Here is a 19,371-nt window from a genome sequence, read left to right as displayed (position 1 = left end):
GCCATTTATGTTATCTAAAATGTCTGTATTACTCAAATACCACTATTCAAGTTCATGCATTGATTTGTCAATACGTCCTGGAAAAATAATACCTTGCATTTGTAATTAGCATTTTAACTTCTAGTGATACACTGAGTTTTAGTTAACATTTTGTAACTTCTGTAACAGAACGTGTTCTGTAACATTCTGTTACATTACATTTTGGGGGGAATGGTAGTTTAAGTAAACTATTGTTGACAATGGACCATAGGGACACTGGTATGGTCCTTTTCATCCTGTACACTGTATGACAGTGTGCAGAACTCATTTTATAAACAATTTTCAAGTTAAAGTCATAAGCAAAATAAAATAAAATACTCAAATAGTCAAAATATATACATACAAGTACAGTACTCAAGTAAAGGTACTTAGTTGCTGTCCACCACTGATGGTCACTGGTCAGGCTGGGGGATAGAAGACTTTAGGGGGCTTTAGAGTGGGAGTGTCCCTGCACCCTCCCTCCTCTGTCATATAAATGCTCTCTCTCGGTCCTTGTTGGAGTTTGGTCTCTCCTCTGCTCCCCTTTCACTCTCCTCCTCTCCCTCTCCAAGGTCCTGGAGGTCGCCAGTGCTCTCCTCATCTCTCCTGCCTCTTTCGCTCGCTTCTCTGCCTCTTAGATCTTTCGCTAGATCTTTCACTTCGTCTTCGCCGAAAAGCCCCCCGAAACCTCGTCAACCATGGAGGCCATCAAGAAGAAGATGCTCATGCTGAAGCTGGACAAGGAGAACGCTCTGGACCAGGCGGAACAGGCCGAGACGGACAAGAAAGGAGCCGAGGAGAGGAGCAAGCAGGTGGGCCCCGAGCGTCCGGGAGGAGGGTCTGACATAACAGCAGTGTTGGGTCTCCTTCTACCTCAATCTGTGTTTGGGTTAGACAACCCATTAACCCATTAAGACCGGGAACGCATCTGTGTCGTTTTAGATTTCTTTGGCTATTTTTTAAAGTTTGTGAAAGTTTGCGCAGAGTTTGTGTAAATCTTTTGAATATATATATATTTTTTAAGCGAACATTTGTAACTCAAATCTTTGCTTCTGGGGATTCTACAAATGTCTTCTAAATCTTAACAGTTTTTTGAAAAAATCGTATGTCGCTATAATCAGTGGTTCCAGCCAGGGACCTCCAGAAGCAACGATTTCAGTTACAAATGTTCGCTTTTACAAAAATATATATATATTCTAAGATTTGCACACATTTTCAAGATTTTTTCAAAAATAGCAGATCTAGGTTGTATACTGTATCTGCTATTTTTTAATGACCAAAGTATAAAATAATGGTTTTAAGTGGTTACACAGATGTGTTCCCGGTCTTACTGGATTAAGAATGCATATGTTCTGGTTAACAGGTACCTGGACATGGATCCACTCGTCAGTATCTCTGAGAGTCTACACACTCAGAGTCTTCAGTTCAACAATCTGTGGAGGCTCTCAGTTTGTTAGGACTTAAACGACCGCCATCGAGCTGTGGATTGCCATAAAGGAGCACTTTGCCCATTTTCAATCTCATCTTCGTAAAATTGATCCTCATTAATTATTATAAGATGGCACTATTTCTGTCTACTCCAGTGGTTCGCAGCGTGGGGTCTGGGGACCCCTCAGGGGTCCTTGACGAGTTACGGGACTGTAAATCAGAGACTGTACATTTGTGTAGTCTCTGTAGTTAAAGTAACACTATGGTGTTGATTGGGGTCCCAGAGATAAATGTTTTTATAACATTTTAATTTAAAGGTCCGTGGCATATCAAACTGGGGATCCTTGAAAGGTACATTTGAAGGTTGTGAATCTCTGGTCTCTGTGTATGAGATTTTTAGAGCAAAGCCGTCGTGCTCACTGTTCCTTTTTAATACTGGTACTGTGTCTCATTGGTAGGCTATGGACAGTTCAGAAACCTGCTTATACCTGCTTTTCTCTTCCTGGAAAGTTAATCAAAATCAAAATCAATCTTGTTTGATATGACCACCCATAATGTCATCGGTAGGCACACTTTCAAACCATCCACAGTCCACCTCTGAGACACAGAGCATCTGGACAGATATGGTGCCATCCTATAGTGAGCATTACTGAAGTCCTGTATATGGAGACGAAGTTGAAAAGGTCAAATGTTCCTTTAACTAATGCAATACAAGTTTAATTAAGGCACAGCTTATCCTGCTATACTGAATTTGTTTTCAAAACATGTCCATTTGGACAAAAGAAAACCATATATGTATTTTTTTCAGCCTCTCTAAATTGTCGAAGGTCCTGTGCGATACCATTTCATCAATAGAGGACTAAAGTTACCTGCCATTTAAAAGGCATCTTTTCACACTTTCAATTGTTTTCAAAATAACACTGAAACAGAAAAGTGTTATCAGTTGTCAAGGACTAGGCCGCACCACCTGTCTCTCCCAATTCGGTACAGGACATTTCATAAACCTATTATAGTGTCACTGACAATGGCCTGGATGAATGCTACGTTCAAGAATAGGACCATCTGTACCAACAGCCTGTCCCAAAGGTCTAGAGGTCAAATGAGCCGCATACCCATGGCTGTGTGGTTGATGAGACTATAGCAGCTAGTGTCTAGCTGCTATTTGCCATTCCAAAGCCAGAACAGTCTAGCGTTCAAGGCTAAGTTCTGGTTCATACGTTCTGTTAATAGCCAGTCCACAAAGCTCACAAACACTATTGGAGAGTAACTAATTACGTAATATATTACCTGTAATAGTGTTACTTTCCCAAGTAATTACTAGTGTAACTTAATGCCAAAACAGTAATTATATTACAGTTATTAATCTAAGTATAACTTTGAGTTACTAAGTTACAATGGAATGTGGTTTGTTTTTTATAGAGATAGACTACATTAAGCCTGTAATCTATACTCCATAGTAGGAGATTATCATGCATTGTCACATGCATAAAAAGAACAGATCTACAAGATATCAATATGTTGAAATTTGTTAAAATGTTATATTGTAGATATGTTCATTTTAAGCATGCGCCCAAGCATGCAAAATTATGACTTGTAGCGTGTAGGCCTACAGTACATGCAGGTCAGGGAAGCAAAAGTATATATATAATATATATATAAGTATATTGTACTCTTCAACTAGATACTCTTGATACTAAGTAATCCGTAATGTAATATCATTACTTCTTAAAGGTTTAATAACTGACTAATAACTTCTTACTCATGCTGACTAACTTGCCCATCACTGCTCTCAACGCGTCACGTTGTGAACTTGAGGATCGGCTATTTTTGGCACAATACACCGTCTTACAACGGAGTATCAAATTAATAGAAGGACTGTCGGGGCGATGTAGCACTGATCTCCCTTTGGAAAGGATGTAGGCCGTACAGTATGATAGATGATGACAGGAGACAGTCCACACATGGCGTATTTATAGAGCACGGGCCAGTATTCCGAGCATGACCGCCCTGTAAGCGCTGATTGACAGAAGCATTCACACGGATTGTATTAACCTTCAAGTAAACCGTTATAATGCCTTTAAATTTAGATCCGCTATTTGCTTTTGGTTTGTTTACTGAATATGGGTAGGGACCATATTCACACTCGTAAATCGCTCTGGATAAGAGCTTCTGCTGAATGCCTAAATTGTAAATTTTTATCGTAAATTGGCCAAACCTGTCAATACATGAGGTATCAATATTCTAAATGTACATCTGATACTTAACTACACACCTTTCATGCTGTTTTACATGTGTGGTGAAATGTGTTAGCTATTGAATCTGGCTACGATTCTTAACTAAAAATGAGATACAACTCGCAACTCACGATTCAGACTACAAAAACTAGGTGCTGAAACCTTGAATTAATAAATAGAAATGAAGAATGCAACGGCATGAATTGACAAATTTGAAGTGCTGTCCTTGCCTTCTTCATTCCAATCCCTACTGAACCAGCAGCGGTAACAGAACCTAACGATACAATGACTTTTTCGGCTAATAGTCAAGTAGACAAAACATACTGTACATTTGACAAAGAGACACAGATTGCTGTGATGGAAGTAGTTGAGCTCACTAAGTAATCAAAGGCTTCTCAAAAGCGACTGTATGTTGGCAATAGGCTCTCTGCATAAGTGTAGTCCCAGTTTTCCAGAAGGTGGTAAACCGGTTTCCTATTCCGGTTCATTTTCCCATAGCTTCATTTGATTGGCTTGGCAGCAGATTTGAATAGGAAACACACATTTGTATTTCCAATTCAAATCTGCTGCCAAGCCAATCTAGAAAAACAGGACTACAATTATACACAGAGCCTATACTATGGAGGAACTACAAACACAGCGGTTTTTGATCAAATGAAGTTAGACAAAATTGAAATAAATATGAGATTAGATGAAAGTTACATGGTTTCAAGATAGATAAAGCCTCGATAAAGGCCTGAAGTCGTAATTTATAGAGCAGACCTTATAATTAATAAACAAAATTAAATCGTATTAAAAACAATGAGTAACATGTATAGCAGCATCAGAGACCCTGAATGTAAAACCATTATAGTAATCTCCTCATGAAGCATTTCTATCATGACAGGAGTGGTCTTTAACAGGATGAAAATGCCTCCATGAAGCTAGATGTGGAAATGGGTAAATAATGAGCTCTGGCTTTTAGACTCACCTTTTTGCACGTAAGAATTGGAGAAGTTCCATTCCGGTCGCCAGAGAAAACATTGGCATTACATTTATATGTTTCTGACAAGCCAGCTGCTGACAGCGCTCCTGCCTTAAACATTTGAGAGTAGCCTACATTTGAAGAAACATACAATGGCAATGCCTTTTCTCTGGTGATTGGCTTGGAAGTTCATAAGAAACTAGCGAAATAACTCAGACAGTTCACACAAAGTTGTGTTTCCATGTTATTATATGAGAGACCACTTCCGTTATGATGAACATTCCTCAACCTAGAAGTGGATTATAAAACAACCTGGTTACAAATTAAAACAAAACAGACTCTCTGCCAAACAGATAGTAGCTGACTGTCTCTGACCTTTGTGACCTTCCTCTCTGTCAGCATGAGGATGAGCTGCTGCAGATGCAGAAGAAGCTGAAGGGCACAGAGGATGAGCTGGACAAATACTCTGAGGCTCTGAAGGACGCTCAGGAGAAGCTGGAGGTGGCCGACAAGAAAGCTGCTGACGTGAGTCCAACACCGCCATCACACTTCAGATGAGGCCGAACATTCATTCAATTATTGTTATAATTGTACGCCTAGCTCTAATCCAGGAGTCTAGCCTTCTACAGTGAAGAGGGTCTGTCTGTCTGTCTGTCTATCTGTCTGTCTGTCTGTCTGTCTGTCTGTCTGTCTGTCTGTCTGTCTGTCTGTCTGTCTGTCTGTCTGTCTGTCTGTCTGTCTGTCTGTCTGTCTGTCTGTCTGTCTGTCTGTCTGTCTGTCTGTCTGTCTGTCTGTCTGTCTGTCTGTCTGTCTGTCTGTCTGTCTGTCTGTCTGTCTGTATGTATGCGTGTCAGTTTTTATGTTTGTGTGTCTGAAGAAATATGGTGCTGTTCAGTCGATCAGTGGCAAATTAGTAGCCCACAGACGTACTTCCACTGCCCCCCCCCCACACACACACACGCACGCATACACACACACACACACACACACACACACACACACACACACACACACACACACACACACACACACACACACACACACACACACACACACACACACACACACACACACACACACACACACACACACATACACACACATGGGGGGGGGTCTAACTGAGATAACATATTATATCAATTAATATAAGTACAATCAATGACTAGTGAAATGGATATACAGTACAGACTATCAACAGTGAATATGGGAGTGATACAGTCACCTAGCCTTGAAGAATGGGGTATGGATTATACTATATCAGTAAATCATGATTTATTTACCTTGTGTTGTTTAAGGATATTGGTGATTTGACGTCTATCTTACATAATGCAGCACTTGGGTCTGCAGAGAATTCTGCATGGAGCACTTTTTTTGTGGCGATGTGAAAAACCGTCTCACATTGTATCCATGACAACTGACTACAGCTCAGCTGATGCTAATTTTGTGTCCCTTCATGGTTACCTAGTGACACATATGTAGGGGATCAAACCAGAAACCCTCTGGTTTTTGGACGTATTTTTCCTCTTTGCGGTTTAGTGAATTCCCATGACATGGTACTGCAAATGGTAGAGATTACATTTTCAGTGATGTGAAGTTGTGGGCATTATACTTAGGCCTGAGTTCAAAAGGTCAAGATTTTGAACTCTGAGAAGTCATAACTCCTTCGCCGTCAGTCCCATTTACATGAAACTTGCTATAGACATCCATCTATCCGAACGACTACAGTCTAAACTAGATGTTCCACCATTTTGATCTTTTTGAAAATCCCATCTCCTCTTAAACTGTTGGCCCAATTGCAGGAGTGTCTCAGATCATAATTAGACCAAAGTAAAAAACAACAACAACAACATTGTGCCAGTCATCACAAAACCAGCTGAAACATGAATGTTTAATTCAAATCAACCACTAGGATTCGCTACAAATGCAAAAAAAGGAAAAGGATATTTTGCATGGCACAAGTCAGACTATAAATTAAACATTGTTTATCCAACTCATTGTATTATACAACTCACAGGAGATGTTTTATAACACTCTTGAACCATGTGCCCTAAATAAGGGCTCCAAACACATGCATGGGTCATGCAAAGTGGGGCATACATTTATGAAAAATCATAAAAAGTTGAAATATGAAGATACAAGGTTTCTGACTGACAGCATAGCAATGATATCAAATTGTATAGGTCCTTGAAATAAAATAAAAAGTTGAGTATTACTGTCTTAATCAATAAAGACAACATATAATAAGAGGGGAAAGCCCCCCTTGTCAACGTATATAAACTTAACACAGACTCAGTATGCAGGCACTCGTGTTACAATACACACTATCATAACAGGCCTCTGCAACAGCAGCATCAAAAACTCTGATTCTGATTCCCTGGATGTCTGTGCGTTTAGCCTGCATGGACCAGCTGTCGAGGGGCTTCACACAGCCCCTATTTTAGTCCTGACGTCAGCCAGCCCGGCCTTGACAGTGAGCCCACCGCGGTCCCAGTCCATTTTTAGGGACAAAGAACGCCCTCCTCGGATCACAGTGACAGCTTTGTCTCACTGTCGTCAGATGCTTGATTTGTAGCCTACTTGGTTGCGGGGATGAAAAGTAGAATCAGCAGGAGCTTCATTGTCACATCAGTATCACAGGTTTACAGGTGTAGACGAGTGGATGAAATAACTTTTTGTACAAGCTCTATCGTTTATAGTTTTCAGTTAAGTGGAAGAAGAATAGAGATAGAATGAAAACAGGATAGCAACAGATCAGATAATCAAAAGCTCCTAGTAGAGTGAAGAAAAAGGAATATATCTATACATACAGTATACAAGCAGTGATAGTAAGAATCAGTGTCCAATACAGTATATGGGGGTTCTATTAAAAATATACTTCCAACACAAATACAAATGTTTTTTCTTTCATCTGTTTCATTTCAGTGTCATGATGATAAAGATACCAGATTATATGTTCTTAAAATATTCCTCAGGCACATAATGGCATTGTTTTTCTGTTGGAATACCTATCACGAGACTAGCATAACTATATTTATTTTTTACCTGTAAATAATACTATAATAGCTACAGCAATGACTGAGTGGACCAGTAATTTGACTGTGCTGCTATTTCATTTGGATAATTGGTTATCCAAGTCAACACAAAATAATTCATGCCAGCCTCTCCATATAGAAGTCACACCTGTTGCCATAATTATGGGTGTGCATAAGTAGAATGTAGCCTACAGGACGCCCTTCAGAGAAAACCATGAGCACTTTAAGCGTATGGGCCTTTCTGGGAGCTCGCACAGGTTTCCATCCAAGGACCAAGTCTGATCTGTGTCTATACTGTACCTGCGTGATTATCACTTATTTTCATATACTTAAGTTATAACCAGTGGTCAGTACTTTTATTCTATGTATTGTATGTCATAATGATGAACCACAATGGAAACAAGCCTGCCGGGCGTTTTTTTGTGTTCCTGTACCTCCGTACTGTTTTCAAAGATGTTAATAAAGTGTTCAATCAATCAATCAAAAACAAATTAATATATTACTGTAATAGTATTACTTTCCTAGGGGACAGAAGTCCCGAGCTGAGCTTGCTCTACTGTCAATAGATTAAGAGAAGGACAGCCGGGTGAAAGACTCTCAGTGAACAGTCTATACAGAAACAGTCTTCACTCAGAAGGTGACTTTTCTTAGAATCTTTTAATTTACCGCAGCAGCGGTCATGACAGACTGAGAAAATTCACCTTGTTGTGAGTGTGGACTGTTGCTACTCAAAGTAGTAATAATATAATAATGTAATGTGACTGGTTACTCCTGATACCACGTTATAAGTAATATAATACTATTACTTTTAAAATTAAAAACGTGACACGTCCTGAGCTAGTAGATGTGGTATTTTCGACCATTTTTGGAAGACGTTTGAACATGCCCGAAATAGGGATGCCAAGTTGAAAGTGGTTCAAAATAGGGATCACATCTGCTGCATGATTGCAGATAACAGTGTTGTCAAAACAAGGCAACGAAATAATTACCGATATATATATATATATATATATATCGGCCAAACCGATATCGGTCTCGCTGTAGTCGTGAGTGTATTTACCGCATTAGTAGAGTAAGTGCATACGATTAGTTCAGCGGTGTCATGGTGGCTCACATGCGGATAAACATTCCGAGGATCGAATCCCACTTATGTCCTGAGCTGCCATTCCTCTCTTAACTGAAAATTATCACTTCCAAATGTTCTGTGTAGACCATGCATTAAGGACAGACAGACAGACAGACAGACAGACAGACAGACAGACAGACAGACAGACAGACAGATCCTATAACATACTTGATAATGATGTGTATAAGATGGGTTTGTGGGAAACATGAAGGAATACAAGAATCATCTGCTTCAAGGACTAGCAACCTAAACACTGAGTCCACACACTAAAGTAACATAATTGTATCCATATACGACCCTGCAAATCCACTACACTATTGGCCGGTTCATCTGTATTATAAGGGACCCTAACATGTCTGGGTATCAAATGAAAGGGGGTCCAGTGACCCTCAAGGTTTTTTTAAGGGGTTCCAAATGGACCCTTATAGGTCTGTAACTCTGAGAGTGTACAAACATTTGTACACTCTCAGAGTTATGGGGTCCTTGAAAGTAAATGTTGGAGAATCACTCACTGATCTAATTTATCAGACATTTTGTTTTCGCACTGGAAAGAAGACCCGGGGAATTCTTGTCAATCCCTCGCACTGGGACGGGAATAGCATAATTTCTCCTGGGCTGGTCTTTCTATAAGCCTGGGGTCTCCAATTCAACACAGAGTTCCAAGAGAATGACTCTTGGAAATGGATACAGGCTCATAAGCCATTCATTATCATGGACAAGAAACTCTTGCTAATCTTACATGTTCTCCTCTCAAGTCTCCCTCACTTGCTATCCTCCCTCTGTAAGTGTCCAAGCAGCTATTTGGCATCATTACTCATACTCACCATCAGTGGGCCCGCTTTTAGAACTAGTTGAGATACAAGAGGGGGAAAGTAGCCTACTCAGGGATTTTTTTTAAGTTACATAAAAGTAGCAATACTTCATTTTGACTAAAAGTACAAAAGTATTACCATCAAAGCGTATAAGATACTACAGTATCAAATGAATCTGATCTACAAGCTCACAACTGAGCGTATAGGCGTACTGTAGATCAGCAAGCTTTGAATAGACAAAGCATAAAGTGGTTAATGTGCGTTTTATATTAATAATTTAAATTGTTTGTAACAATGGTTCTCAAACATTTTCATGTCAAGGTCCTCCCCAATATTTGGCAGCAGACCCCCATCTGAAAATATTGTGTGCCAGAGTGCCCCATAACATACGATTTTGTCTAGATTTGTTCAAGCTCCCAACGTGTCACACATTGTGAGCTTTAGATCTGCTATTTTGAGCTGAATTTTGCTGGGGACCCCCTGGAACCCCATCAAGGACCCCACTTAGAGAACCCAGTGGTCTGTCAAACTGTTAGAAGTTGATGAATGGAGACATTGAACACAGACAATGACACTGCAGGACAATATCTGTTTTAAAATCAAACGGAAGAGTAAATACAGTCTTTTAATAACAATCACTCATTAGCCTACATTACTCTTTAAATAAACGTGTTATAATAGGCCTACTGTCTGTTTTTCAGAAAAGTTATCATTAGATTCATAACTACTCCAATAATATCCTTACCGTCATGCAAAGCTGCCATTTGAAAGCAGAGAACTATAAAGTATATATGGCTTCATAATTTTTTTATTTTTTAAAGATTGTTGGTAGCACAGACTGTCAACTGTTGCTCTGCTGCCACCTGCTGTCAGCAGCCTGCCACTGCAGCAGCCTTGTTTTAGAAGCTTCTTTGATAAAAATAAAAATAAAAGCCCCAGACCCTTAGAATACTGTATGCCAAACATTTACCATTAAAATAAATAACTAAACAAACAAATAAACAAACAAACATGATGAGATTAATGAGATTATCTTCCTTTTTGCCACACAAGCGCTGTGGGCCTTTGTGCTTGTCATTACAATACAGGATTGTTACCTCTGTGTAGACTGGTAAATAATTATCAGAGAGGCTATTTTGTTTAAATATGGTACAATACAAATATTGGAATGTATTTATTTGTTTCCTTCTTTCTTTATACATTATTTCCCTGTGCACAGTTCAACGCTCCTTGTGAAAACCATTTCTTTAGCACTTTGAAACTGATTTCATTTCAACAACACTGAAGCAGGAAGACATGTACAATATAACTACTGTCTTGCAATTCTGTTCTATAGGTGGACACAATTAGACATACATAGTGAATAAGTCCATCAAAATTGTACTTAAGTACAATTAGTACTTGAGTGAATGTACATAGTTACTTTTCACCACTGCCACTAACCCCATTATGTGGTCAAGATGTTGTGTCTGGTCTTCACCACTAGATGTCACCCTAAGACTATAAGAGAGTTGTATCCACAGGGTTTTCTGGCTTTACGGTCTTGTAACGCAAGAGGAACAAAAATAGATCAGTTAGTTAGTTTAAATTAGCTGTAAATTCTGAATACAACAATTATAATCTTATATAGTAGCTAGTAGGCTAAAATGTTAGAGTTAATTTAACCCTAAAAGTGTAACATTGACAAGTAGGCTACTTGCACAGCAGCACAAAAACGAATTAATATCAGCTGCAACATTAAAGTGACGAATATATTATAACTCTAGGGTTGTTTCACCGGTGAAGGAATAGCAGATTCGGCCATGCCCCGAATGTGTGTCTCAAAGAATCTAGTTGATTGTTTTACTCAAGTAACAAGTTTTATTTGTAACAGTATTGATTATTTTAATTGATTACTTTTTCCACCACTGATCACGGGACGGATGGGATAGGAAGTGATGATGATGGCATCATGGCAGCAGGAGGATTGCTCAATCCTTGTACATTCTCCTCCCAACAACCACCACATGTAGCCTGCATCATAATCATCATAATCATCATCATCACTATATAACTGGTTCTGTGGCTAGAACAATGCATCCAAAATAGATGCATGGGTGTCTGTTAACTAGGCTACTCCAGAGGAAAATAATTAAATAAAACAAAAATAGAAAAAAAGAAATAGAAAATACATGAGTGAATGAATAAATACATACATAAATACATAAAATACAAACAAACAAAACAAATAAATACATTGATACATAAATACATACATAAATAAATAAATAAATAAATAAATAAATAAATAAATAAATAAATAAATAAATAAATAAATAAATAAATAAATAAATAAATAATAATAATATGTATTATTCAGTTCCTTAAGTTTCGTGTAGGCCTATAGGCTATTGAATATATTTGATGACTGATGACAAGAGAACAATAAACTATGATTGATTGTGGACTAGTGGTTCTCAAAGTTTTGTTCAAATTCAAATTCATTTTGTTCCATTTGACCTGCAAGGGTCCACTTAGATTTTAGAAGGAACCCTGAGTGTCCCTGGACCGCACTTTGAGAACCACTGTAGTAGTAGAGAGATGAAGTAATGCATACAGGCTACAGGGCAGATCCTAGATCAGCACATTCCTATGCGTTGTCTCTGCCAACACTGGGTGGAGAGAGAGAGAGAGAGAGAGAGAGAGAGAGAGAGAGAGAGAGAGAGAGAGAGAGAGAGAGAGAGAGAGAGAGAGAGAGAGGGGGGGGGGGAGCAAGGGAGCAAGGGAGGGAGGGGGAGAGAGAGAGAGAGAGATAGAGAGAGGGGGGAGAGAGAGAGAGAGAGAGAGAGAGAGAGAGAGAGAGAGAGAGAGAGAGAGAGAGAGGGGAGCAAAGGAGCAAGGGAGGGAGGGGGAGAGAGAGAGATAGAGAGAGGGGGAGGGAGGGAGAGAGAGATAGAGAGAGAGAGAGAGAGAGAGAGAGAGAGAGAGAGAGAGAGAGATTAATTCATTGTGTTTCACACGGATCATCCGGACACTCGCAGAGGAAACTGTTCAGTCGGAACCTAAACTACTTGCAGCTTTTCGTTGCCACATCGTTACATTGTTACAGCTTCAACACAGAACAACCGGCTGTGAAAACTTCACTTTATTCTTCTGAACTTCATTTTCTTTTGCTTTGACAACCCGAACCTCTTCCATTTCATCTTCATCCCAAATTTTGATTTGGGACAGAGAGACAGAGAGAGAGACTCTCCTCGCCCGCTGTTCGCTGCTTGGGGCGTCGCTGCTAGAAAAGTTCTCTTCTACACTACAACTACGCACACGCACGCTCGCACGTACGCACAGCTGTAGCAGCAGCAGCATCTAGGCAACATGATGGCAGGAATCAACAGCATCGACTCTGTGAAGAGGAAGATCAAGGTTCTCCAGGAGCAGGCGGACGCAGCAGAGGACAGAGCCCAGGACCTGACCAGGCTGCTGGAGGAGGAGAAGACACACAGGGAACAGGTAGGAGTCAGCCAGGACCCCCAGTGTACTGTACCACACCCTACCAAAGGGTCTGGACTCTGGACTCCAACCCAAGCCAACAGGAACCAGAAGTGTGTGAAGAGTGATGTAAAAGATAACCCAAAAAAATCAATAGCCTATGAATAGGCCTACTATCACTGCAGGACAAATCAATCAATCAATACATACATCAATAAATAAACAATAAATAAAGAAATAAACTAACTATAAATAAGTATAGGGGAAAAAAGGAGGAATCCACTTTTTTAAGAAAAACAATACAATTAGTCTAAAATTATGTCTAAGAAGAGTAAAATCAGTAAAAACTGATGTATGACTTGCAGCTGGTAAAGATGGAGCCGATTTGAATTACTTTATATACACAGGACACAAGATACAACACAGGTGAGAGTAGATCAGAGATAAGAATAAGATATATAAAGATATAAAGATAATAATAGTAATTATTATTATTTTTAATATATAGTGTCTGACTCTGGCCATCTGCACATGGTCTGAGATAACATAATGTACTGTAAATTCTATCAATAAATAGAGGTATAATGTCCAACCTATCAGCAGTAAACGTGAACATACATCTATGGCCTGGCAGCTGCAGCTGGTAATGTCACTGTTGTGACACTGTTCATGTCACTTCCATCCTATATCCTTATTGTAGGTCACATTGTGTTAGACAGGATGTTTGCTCAGCATTTCTTTCCTTTTTTTTAGGTATATTTTTTGACTCGCTTAAATACATTATCCATGGAATCCATATTTGTAATACAAAATAAATCACTATTTTTCAAGATTTGTCAAAGTAAAAGAAAATAGCCGATCTAAAAGCTCATAACACGTTGCATCGCGATGCCACGTGAGCTTATAGATTTCATAATAGCTCAGGTACAGTATAAAATACAGCTTAACCACTTAAACCCTATAAACCTTGTTGACCGGGGTCCCCCAGGAGTCTGCACTAACCCCTCTCCTTTTTCTCTACATCAAATAAAATAGCCGGTCTACAAGCTTGTTTGCATATCATGACACGCACAGAATAGGTGGGCCCAGCTATGGTTAAGTAGTTAAACAGTCCATTGATATAGTTTAGAAATGTTTTTATGTATAAATTGCAAGATGTCATGCATCCTCTAATTATGCAGCCTTGCATGACAATACTTTCTTTATCGATGCGAGGGAGTTCCTGAGTAGAATTAAACCTTACGGTGTCAGAAGTTTGTCAGCTAAACTCATTATTCATGCAGAATGTATTTGTACTTATGACTCAAGCAGCTGACCATACTGTGTGAAAGGAAGCGAGGCAGCCCCGCCCTGAGCACACACACACACACACACACACACACACACACACACACACACACACACACACACACACACACACACACACACACCAAAGGTGTGTGCCTAAACCAAAATGATAGGAAACGCTCGCTGTAAATACAGCTGATGGCCAGCACCACCTCAACAACACATATGTGGTAGATTTTATGAGTTCACGTGAAGTAACATTTGATAGATGACATTCTTCACATAAAGGCAATTCATACTCTTTTTATATTTTTGCTGGACTCTGGGGCCAGCCATAGCCCCATCTGTGACCTCACCCTTCACTCTAGCTGGGGTACTTGGTCGCATAGACGCATACCCTTGCCATCCAGGACAAAAAGTTTTATATTTGACCTACGGTATGATTCAATGTCGTATTGCAAAGTCGAAGGTATTGGGGCGTTCTACGGATGTCTGTAGTAGAAACAGGGTTGTAATTTTCAGGTTTTTTGACTGACTGTAGAATCTCCCATTCAAAAAACCCACGAAAACATGCTCTTCCTTGTTGCCTGGACATTGCTGCTGTTCAGAGCGCGAAATTCTACACAGGCGGCCAAACAAATCCTAGACTAGTCAGTGTCTGTGACTGACTTACTGATTGACTGACTAACTGTCTGACTGACTGACCGACTGACTGACTGACTGACTGACTGACTGACTGACTGACTGACTGACTGACTGACTGACAAACTGACTGACAAACTGACTGACAGACTGACTGACTGACAACATTGTCTAACTCTCATCCTGCCGTGTTATTTCCAGACAAACTTACCACAGAAACATAATAATGCATCTCAATCACCTTGCATCCAGCAGTGTGCAGACGTTTCATATTCTACTTTTATGAGTTCATTCAAATCAAAATGGCTCATGATGTAACAGGACAAAACGTTGCCAAACCTTCATAACAGAAAACAGAGATAGAATGTACACCGCTCATTTGGTCAGATTTGAGATTTTGCTTTCCAACGGTGTCAGTTACATGTTTAATTCGTCCCATTTAACTTTAATAATCTATGTGAATTAACTAACATTACAAATTCACTCGCATTCTCACTTGCTCTGTATTTTAGAGCAAGCGTAACAAGATATACTTATTACAAGAGTAATATATGATTCAGAACAACAACAAAAGATGCAACCTCCACAGAACAGAGATTAACCACTTAAACCCTACTTCATTAACCGGAGTCCCCCAAGGGTCTGTACTTGGTCCGCTCCTTTTCCCCCTCCACACAAAATCTCTTTGGCAAAATTAGCTGATCTGCAAGCTCACAACGCGACGCCACGCAATGCGTTGTGAGCTTGTAGATCAGATCATTTCACCGAATCTTCCCCCCCAGAATAGGGATGCTAGGGTTATGTGGTTAAATCATAGTTTTGGTTTCAGTTTGACACAGTGGCTCCAGCCTGGCTGTTTTTGTTGCATTCCTTACTGGTGACAGAAGAATCCAAAAACGAAGCGATTACTCGATGAGTTGAACAAAGTATACAGTACAGGGGTCCAAGATTAACAACAGCAGAACTATATCAAAAATCGGTTTTCATCCAGTCGTAGTCCAACTTGTTTTTGTTGGCACCGCGCTCTGACTCTTCTGGTGTTTTGTCTTCATAAAACAACAAACTATGACAAGCGAAGGGTTGCACTTTTATTTTTGTTCGACACTGACGAAGGCTGGATATTTGAAACATTTGTAATTTATGGCCTATTGAGAAATAAAAGGAAAATTGACCGTTGCACTCTGAGTGCGACCCTTCGCTTCTCATTGTTATATCTAGTCATATGCTCATTGCTTCCAAAACGCCACATCTTTGCTCAAACTATTGAAAACACTTCTAGGATAAACAGTGTTGTGCATAAACAAGGAATGTGCTTGAGCAAGTGTGTCTACATATTAGATAGATAATAGACAGACAGACGGACAGGCAGACAGAGAATTATTAGCAAGAGCCTGTGACTAAATAATAACTACATTGGATCCATAATTTGGAACACAGGTTTTTTTTCCCCCCATTTTCCGAAAAGTAACGTTTTTTGGCCAGGCTTGACAGTGATGACATGCATTCAGTACATGAGCATGGTGAACGACCTTGGGCCGCTAACATTTCAATGACCAGAAGTGATTTCATTTCCTGTCTGAAAAAACCCATCCCAGGTGTCTCTTCCTGTCATGTATAATAATGATTCAGAGAGCCCTCGTATACTGTGGGGGTGGAAGAAGTACTCAGATTTGTTTTAACTGAGCATTACCACAATATAGTGTTGAAAAAATACTCTCTAAAAGTCCTGTATTTATTTTTGTTGTACTTAAAGTTAGCCTGGTAAACCCTCCCTCCAGAAATCTCATTTGTATTTTATTTCAGGAGTTAGTCTGGCCTGCAGACCTATATGGACAATTTGGCTGTGGGCTGGAGCTGGGCGGGAGTAATGTAGCTTTGATGTCCAAGTGGCCCTTTGATGTCCAATTAAGCCACTTTAGGCTGCAGTGATTATCACCAGGAGTAATTGGTTTGTCTTTGATGTTAATGAGCAGCTTGTATGAAAGGTGTATTGATTAATGACGAGTGAACCACTCGGGTTCCACCTGATTGGCCTACCCCCGCTGTCCATCACAAAACAATGAGCGAGGACACTGATTGGCTCGGTTATTTGGTAATGCACTAGAAACGCCCATACAAGCCTTCATGCCAGACTCACTCCTGGAATCAAATGGAAATGAGATTTCCGGAGGGAGGGTTTACCAGGCTAACTTAAAGTACCAAACGTAAAAGTATTTATTATGTAGAATGTCGCATTTCACAAAGCATTTTGAAAATAATTGTGACCTTGCAGATCTGCTATTTTCAAACAGATGGAAGTATAAAATAGGGATTAATTGGTTTTCTAATAATAATCTATGTAACAACAATCAAAATCTATAAAGTAACTAGTAACTTGGTGGAGTGAAAAAGTACATTATTTGCGTCAGAGATGTAGTGGGGTACAGTAGATGTATCAAGTATTGAGAAATGGAAATACTCAGGTAAAGTAATAGTACCTAAAAAATGTACTCAAGTAAACAGCCCTTGAGTAAATGTACTTGGTTCATTTCCACCCCTGCCTCCTGTCATGTACAGTGTTGTACAGTACAGTACAGTGCCATGTTTCAGAGAGCCTTCATAGAGGCACACAGTGACTTTACAAGCAGTGTCACAGTTTCCATCACAGTACAGTACAGTAGTTCTCACTCCACATCCATTTAAGGCTGTGTGTGGCTGCACTTTACTCTTCTGCTGGATAGCACTAGCTCAGGGGTAGGCAACCTTTACTATCAAAAGAGCCATGTTTGGCCAACGAATAATGGAGCAAAACATAATTGAGCCTAATATGAAGGTAACATACTGTAGCCTATTAACTCTAAATCAGCATTAGTAATAGGTCTACAAAAGCGTGCATTAATATGTGGTAGGCCTCATTTAGTCATTTGTATTTTTTTGTCTAACCTCAATGTGTTGTCATGGCATCAGGCGCAAACAAATCAGTCAGCTCCATGGAGCTCTAGAACAATGTCCTTATATGGGCACAAAAGGAGGAATGCCCATATATGGGCATATGCTGATGCTGATCTCCAAAGGGACAAGGACCGACAGATACAGAGATCTCCATATATGGGCATATCAGTCGGATCGGCAGTGAGACGTAGGTGTGAGGGCCAATATATTGGCATATACTGATGACATCCGGGATCTCCATATATGGGCATAAAAGGGACAAGGACTGACAGATGCATACATCTCCATATATGGGCATTAAAGGGACACAGGTAGACGACTGATACAGAGATCCCCATATATGGGCACACAGCGGACCTAGACAGATGGGTACAACGGATGGGTAGCCCCCAGACACTATGACTCAGACATATCTGTCGGATCGGTGGTGCGTAGTTAGGTCTAAATTAGCCTATCAGCATTAGTAATAGGTCTACAAGAGTGTGCATAAATATGTAGTAGGCCCCACTTAGTAATTAGTATTTTTTTTAATATAAATTGCTCTGATGCTTCACTGTTTTCACTGTACGTGAAAGGCTTTCCACACTTACTATTTCCTGAGCTGCCACAATACCATCAGCACCAGTGGAGTTTGGAGGTGTCATCCAATTAATAAAGTACATTTACTCTAGCAGTTCAGAAATCTCTACTCTCTACATTTTTATTTCCTGTATAGGCTAAGGCTACTAATTTGTACAATTGGCGAATGTAAGAATGATTTTTGGCCTCAACAATGAAAAAAGCAAAACAAACAAACAACACATTTATTTCCATATAATTGTTTTGCCAAACCAACAGGGAGCCACGGGAGAAGGGCTTATCTTGCACTAGCTGACGCCTGAATTATACTTGCCGAAAAGATGAGATATTTTCGGCAAGTGACCTGTGAAGACCTCTAGCTGGCAGCCATGACTATCAAATGGACCCTTATGGGTCCATTTATACACTCTCAGAGTTATAGGGGTCCGTGGACTAATGCACAGTAAACTGGGGGTCCTTGAAATGGTTTGTGAATCACTGCTACTGTATATTTTTTATGGGAGTGACACGCAGCAAAGGTCGTCGGGTTCGGGAATCGAACTCACGACTCACTGTCAGGCTGCATTAGAGCCTATATGTGGTATGCACCTTAACCACTGTAGGCCATTGACATTATATGACATTTAAGTAATTGTTGTAATTGTGGCACAGTCCCTGGTAGTCAAGGGCCCCTGGGCACTGTACATAATCCATCCGTGCGGAACGCTCATTGTCAGTCATTCCTTTGTATATTGAGGCTTTTATTTCAAAGCCTAAAAGGAAAAAAAGGAAAAACAGAAATACTCTTTCATTATGTCTGTCTGCCTCCATTGTCTCCTCAGTGGGTTGACCAGTTGATCTGAACTTTACACAT

The 19,371-nt window shown here is 39.9% G+C and overlaps 1 protein-coding gene across 5 annotated transcripts in view; it reads left to right on the top strand.

The window, feature by feature from the left end:
* The first annotated feature begins 547 nt into the window (after positions 1-547).
* The window catches only part of LOC308096095 (tropomyosin alpha-1 chain-like), a 40,002-nt gene continuing 21,178 nt past the window's right edge, over positions 548-19,371 (top strand). For 3 of the 5 annotated variants that reach the window (XM_080443378.1, XM_080443377.1, XM_080443379.1), the window contains exons 1-2: positions 548-830; positions 5,044-5,169. In XM_080443378.1, the coding sequence (XP_080299504.1) occupies positions 717-830; positions 5,044-5,169 (240 nt within the window). In that variant the 5' untranslated portion in view covers positions 548-716. Of the gene's footprint in view, positions 831-5,043; positions 5,170-12,579; positions 13,101-19,371 lie in introns of those variants that run through there. The other 2 variants (XM_080443381.1, XM_080443380.1) reach the window with 2 other exon arrangements.

This window comes from Gymnoscopelus braueri (genome assembly GCF_963280865.1).
Source record: "Gymnoscopelus braueri genome assembly, chromosome: 11".
Lineage (NCBI taxonomy): Eukaryota > Metazoa > Chordata > Actinopteri > Myctophiformes > Myctophidae > Gymnoscopelus > Gymnoscopelus braueri.
Note: the sequence above shows the minus strand (reverse complement) of the source record. Positions and strands in the feature narration are given on the sequence as shown.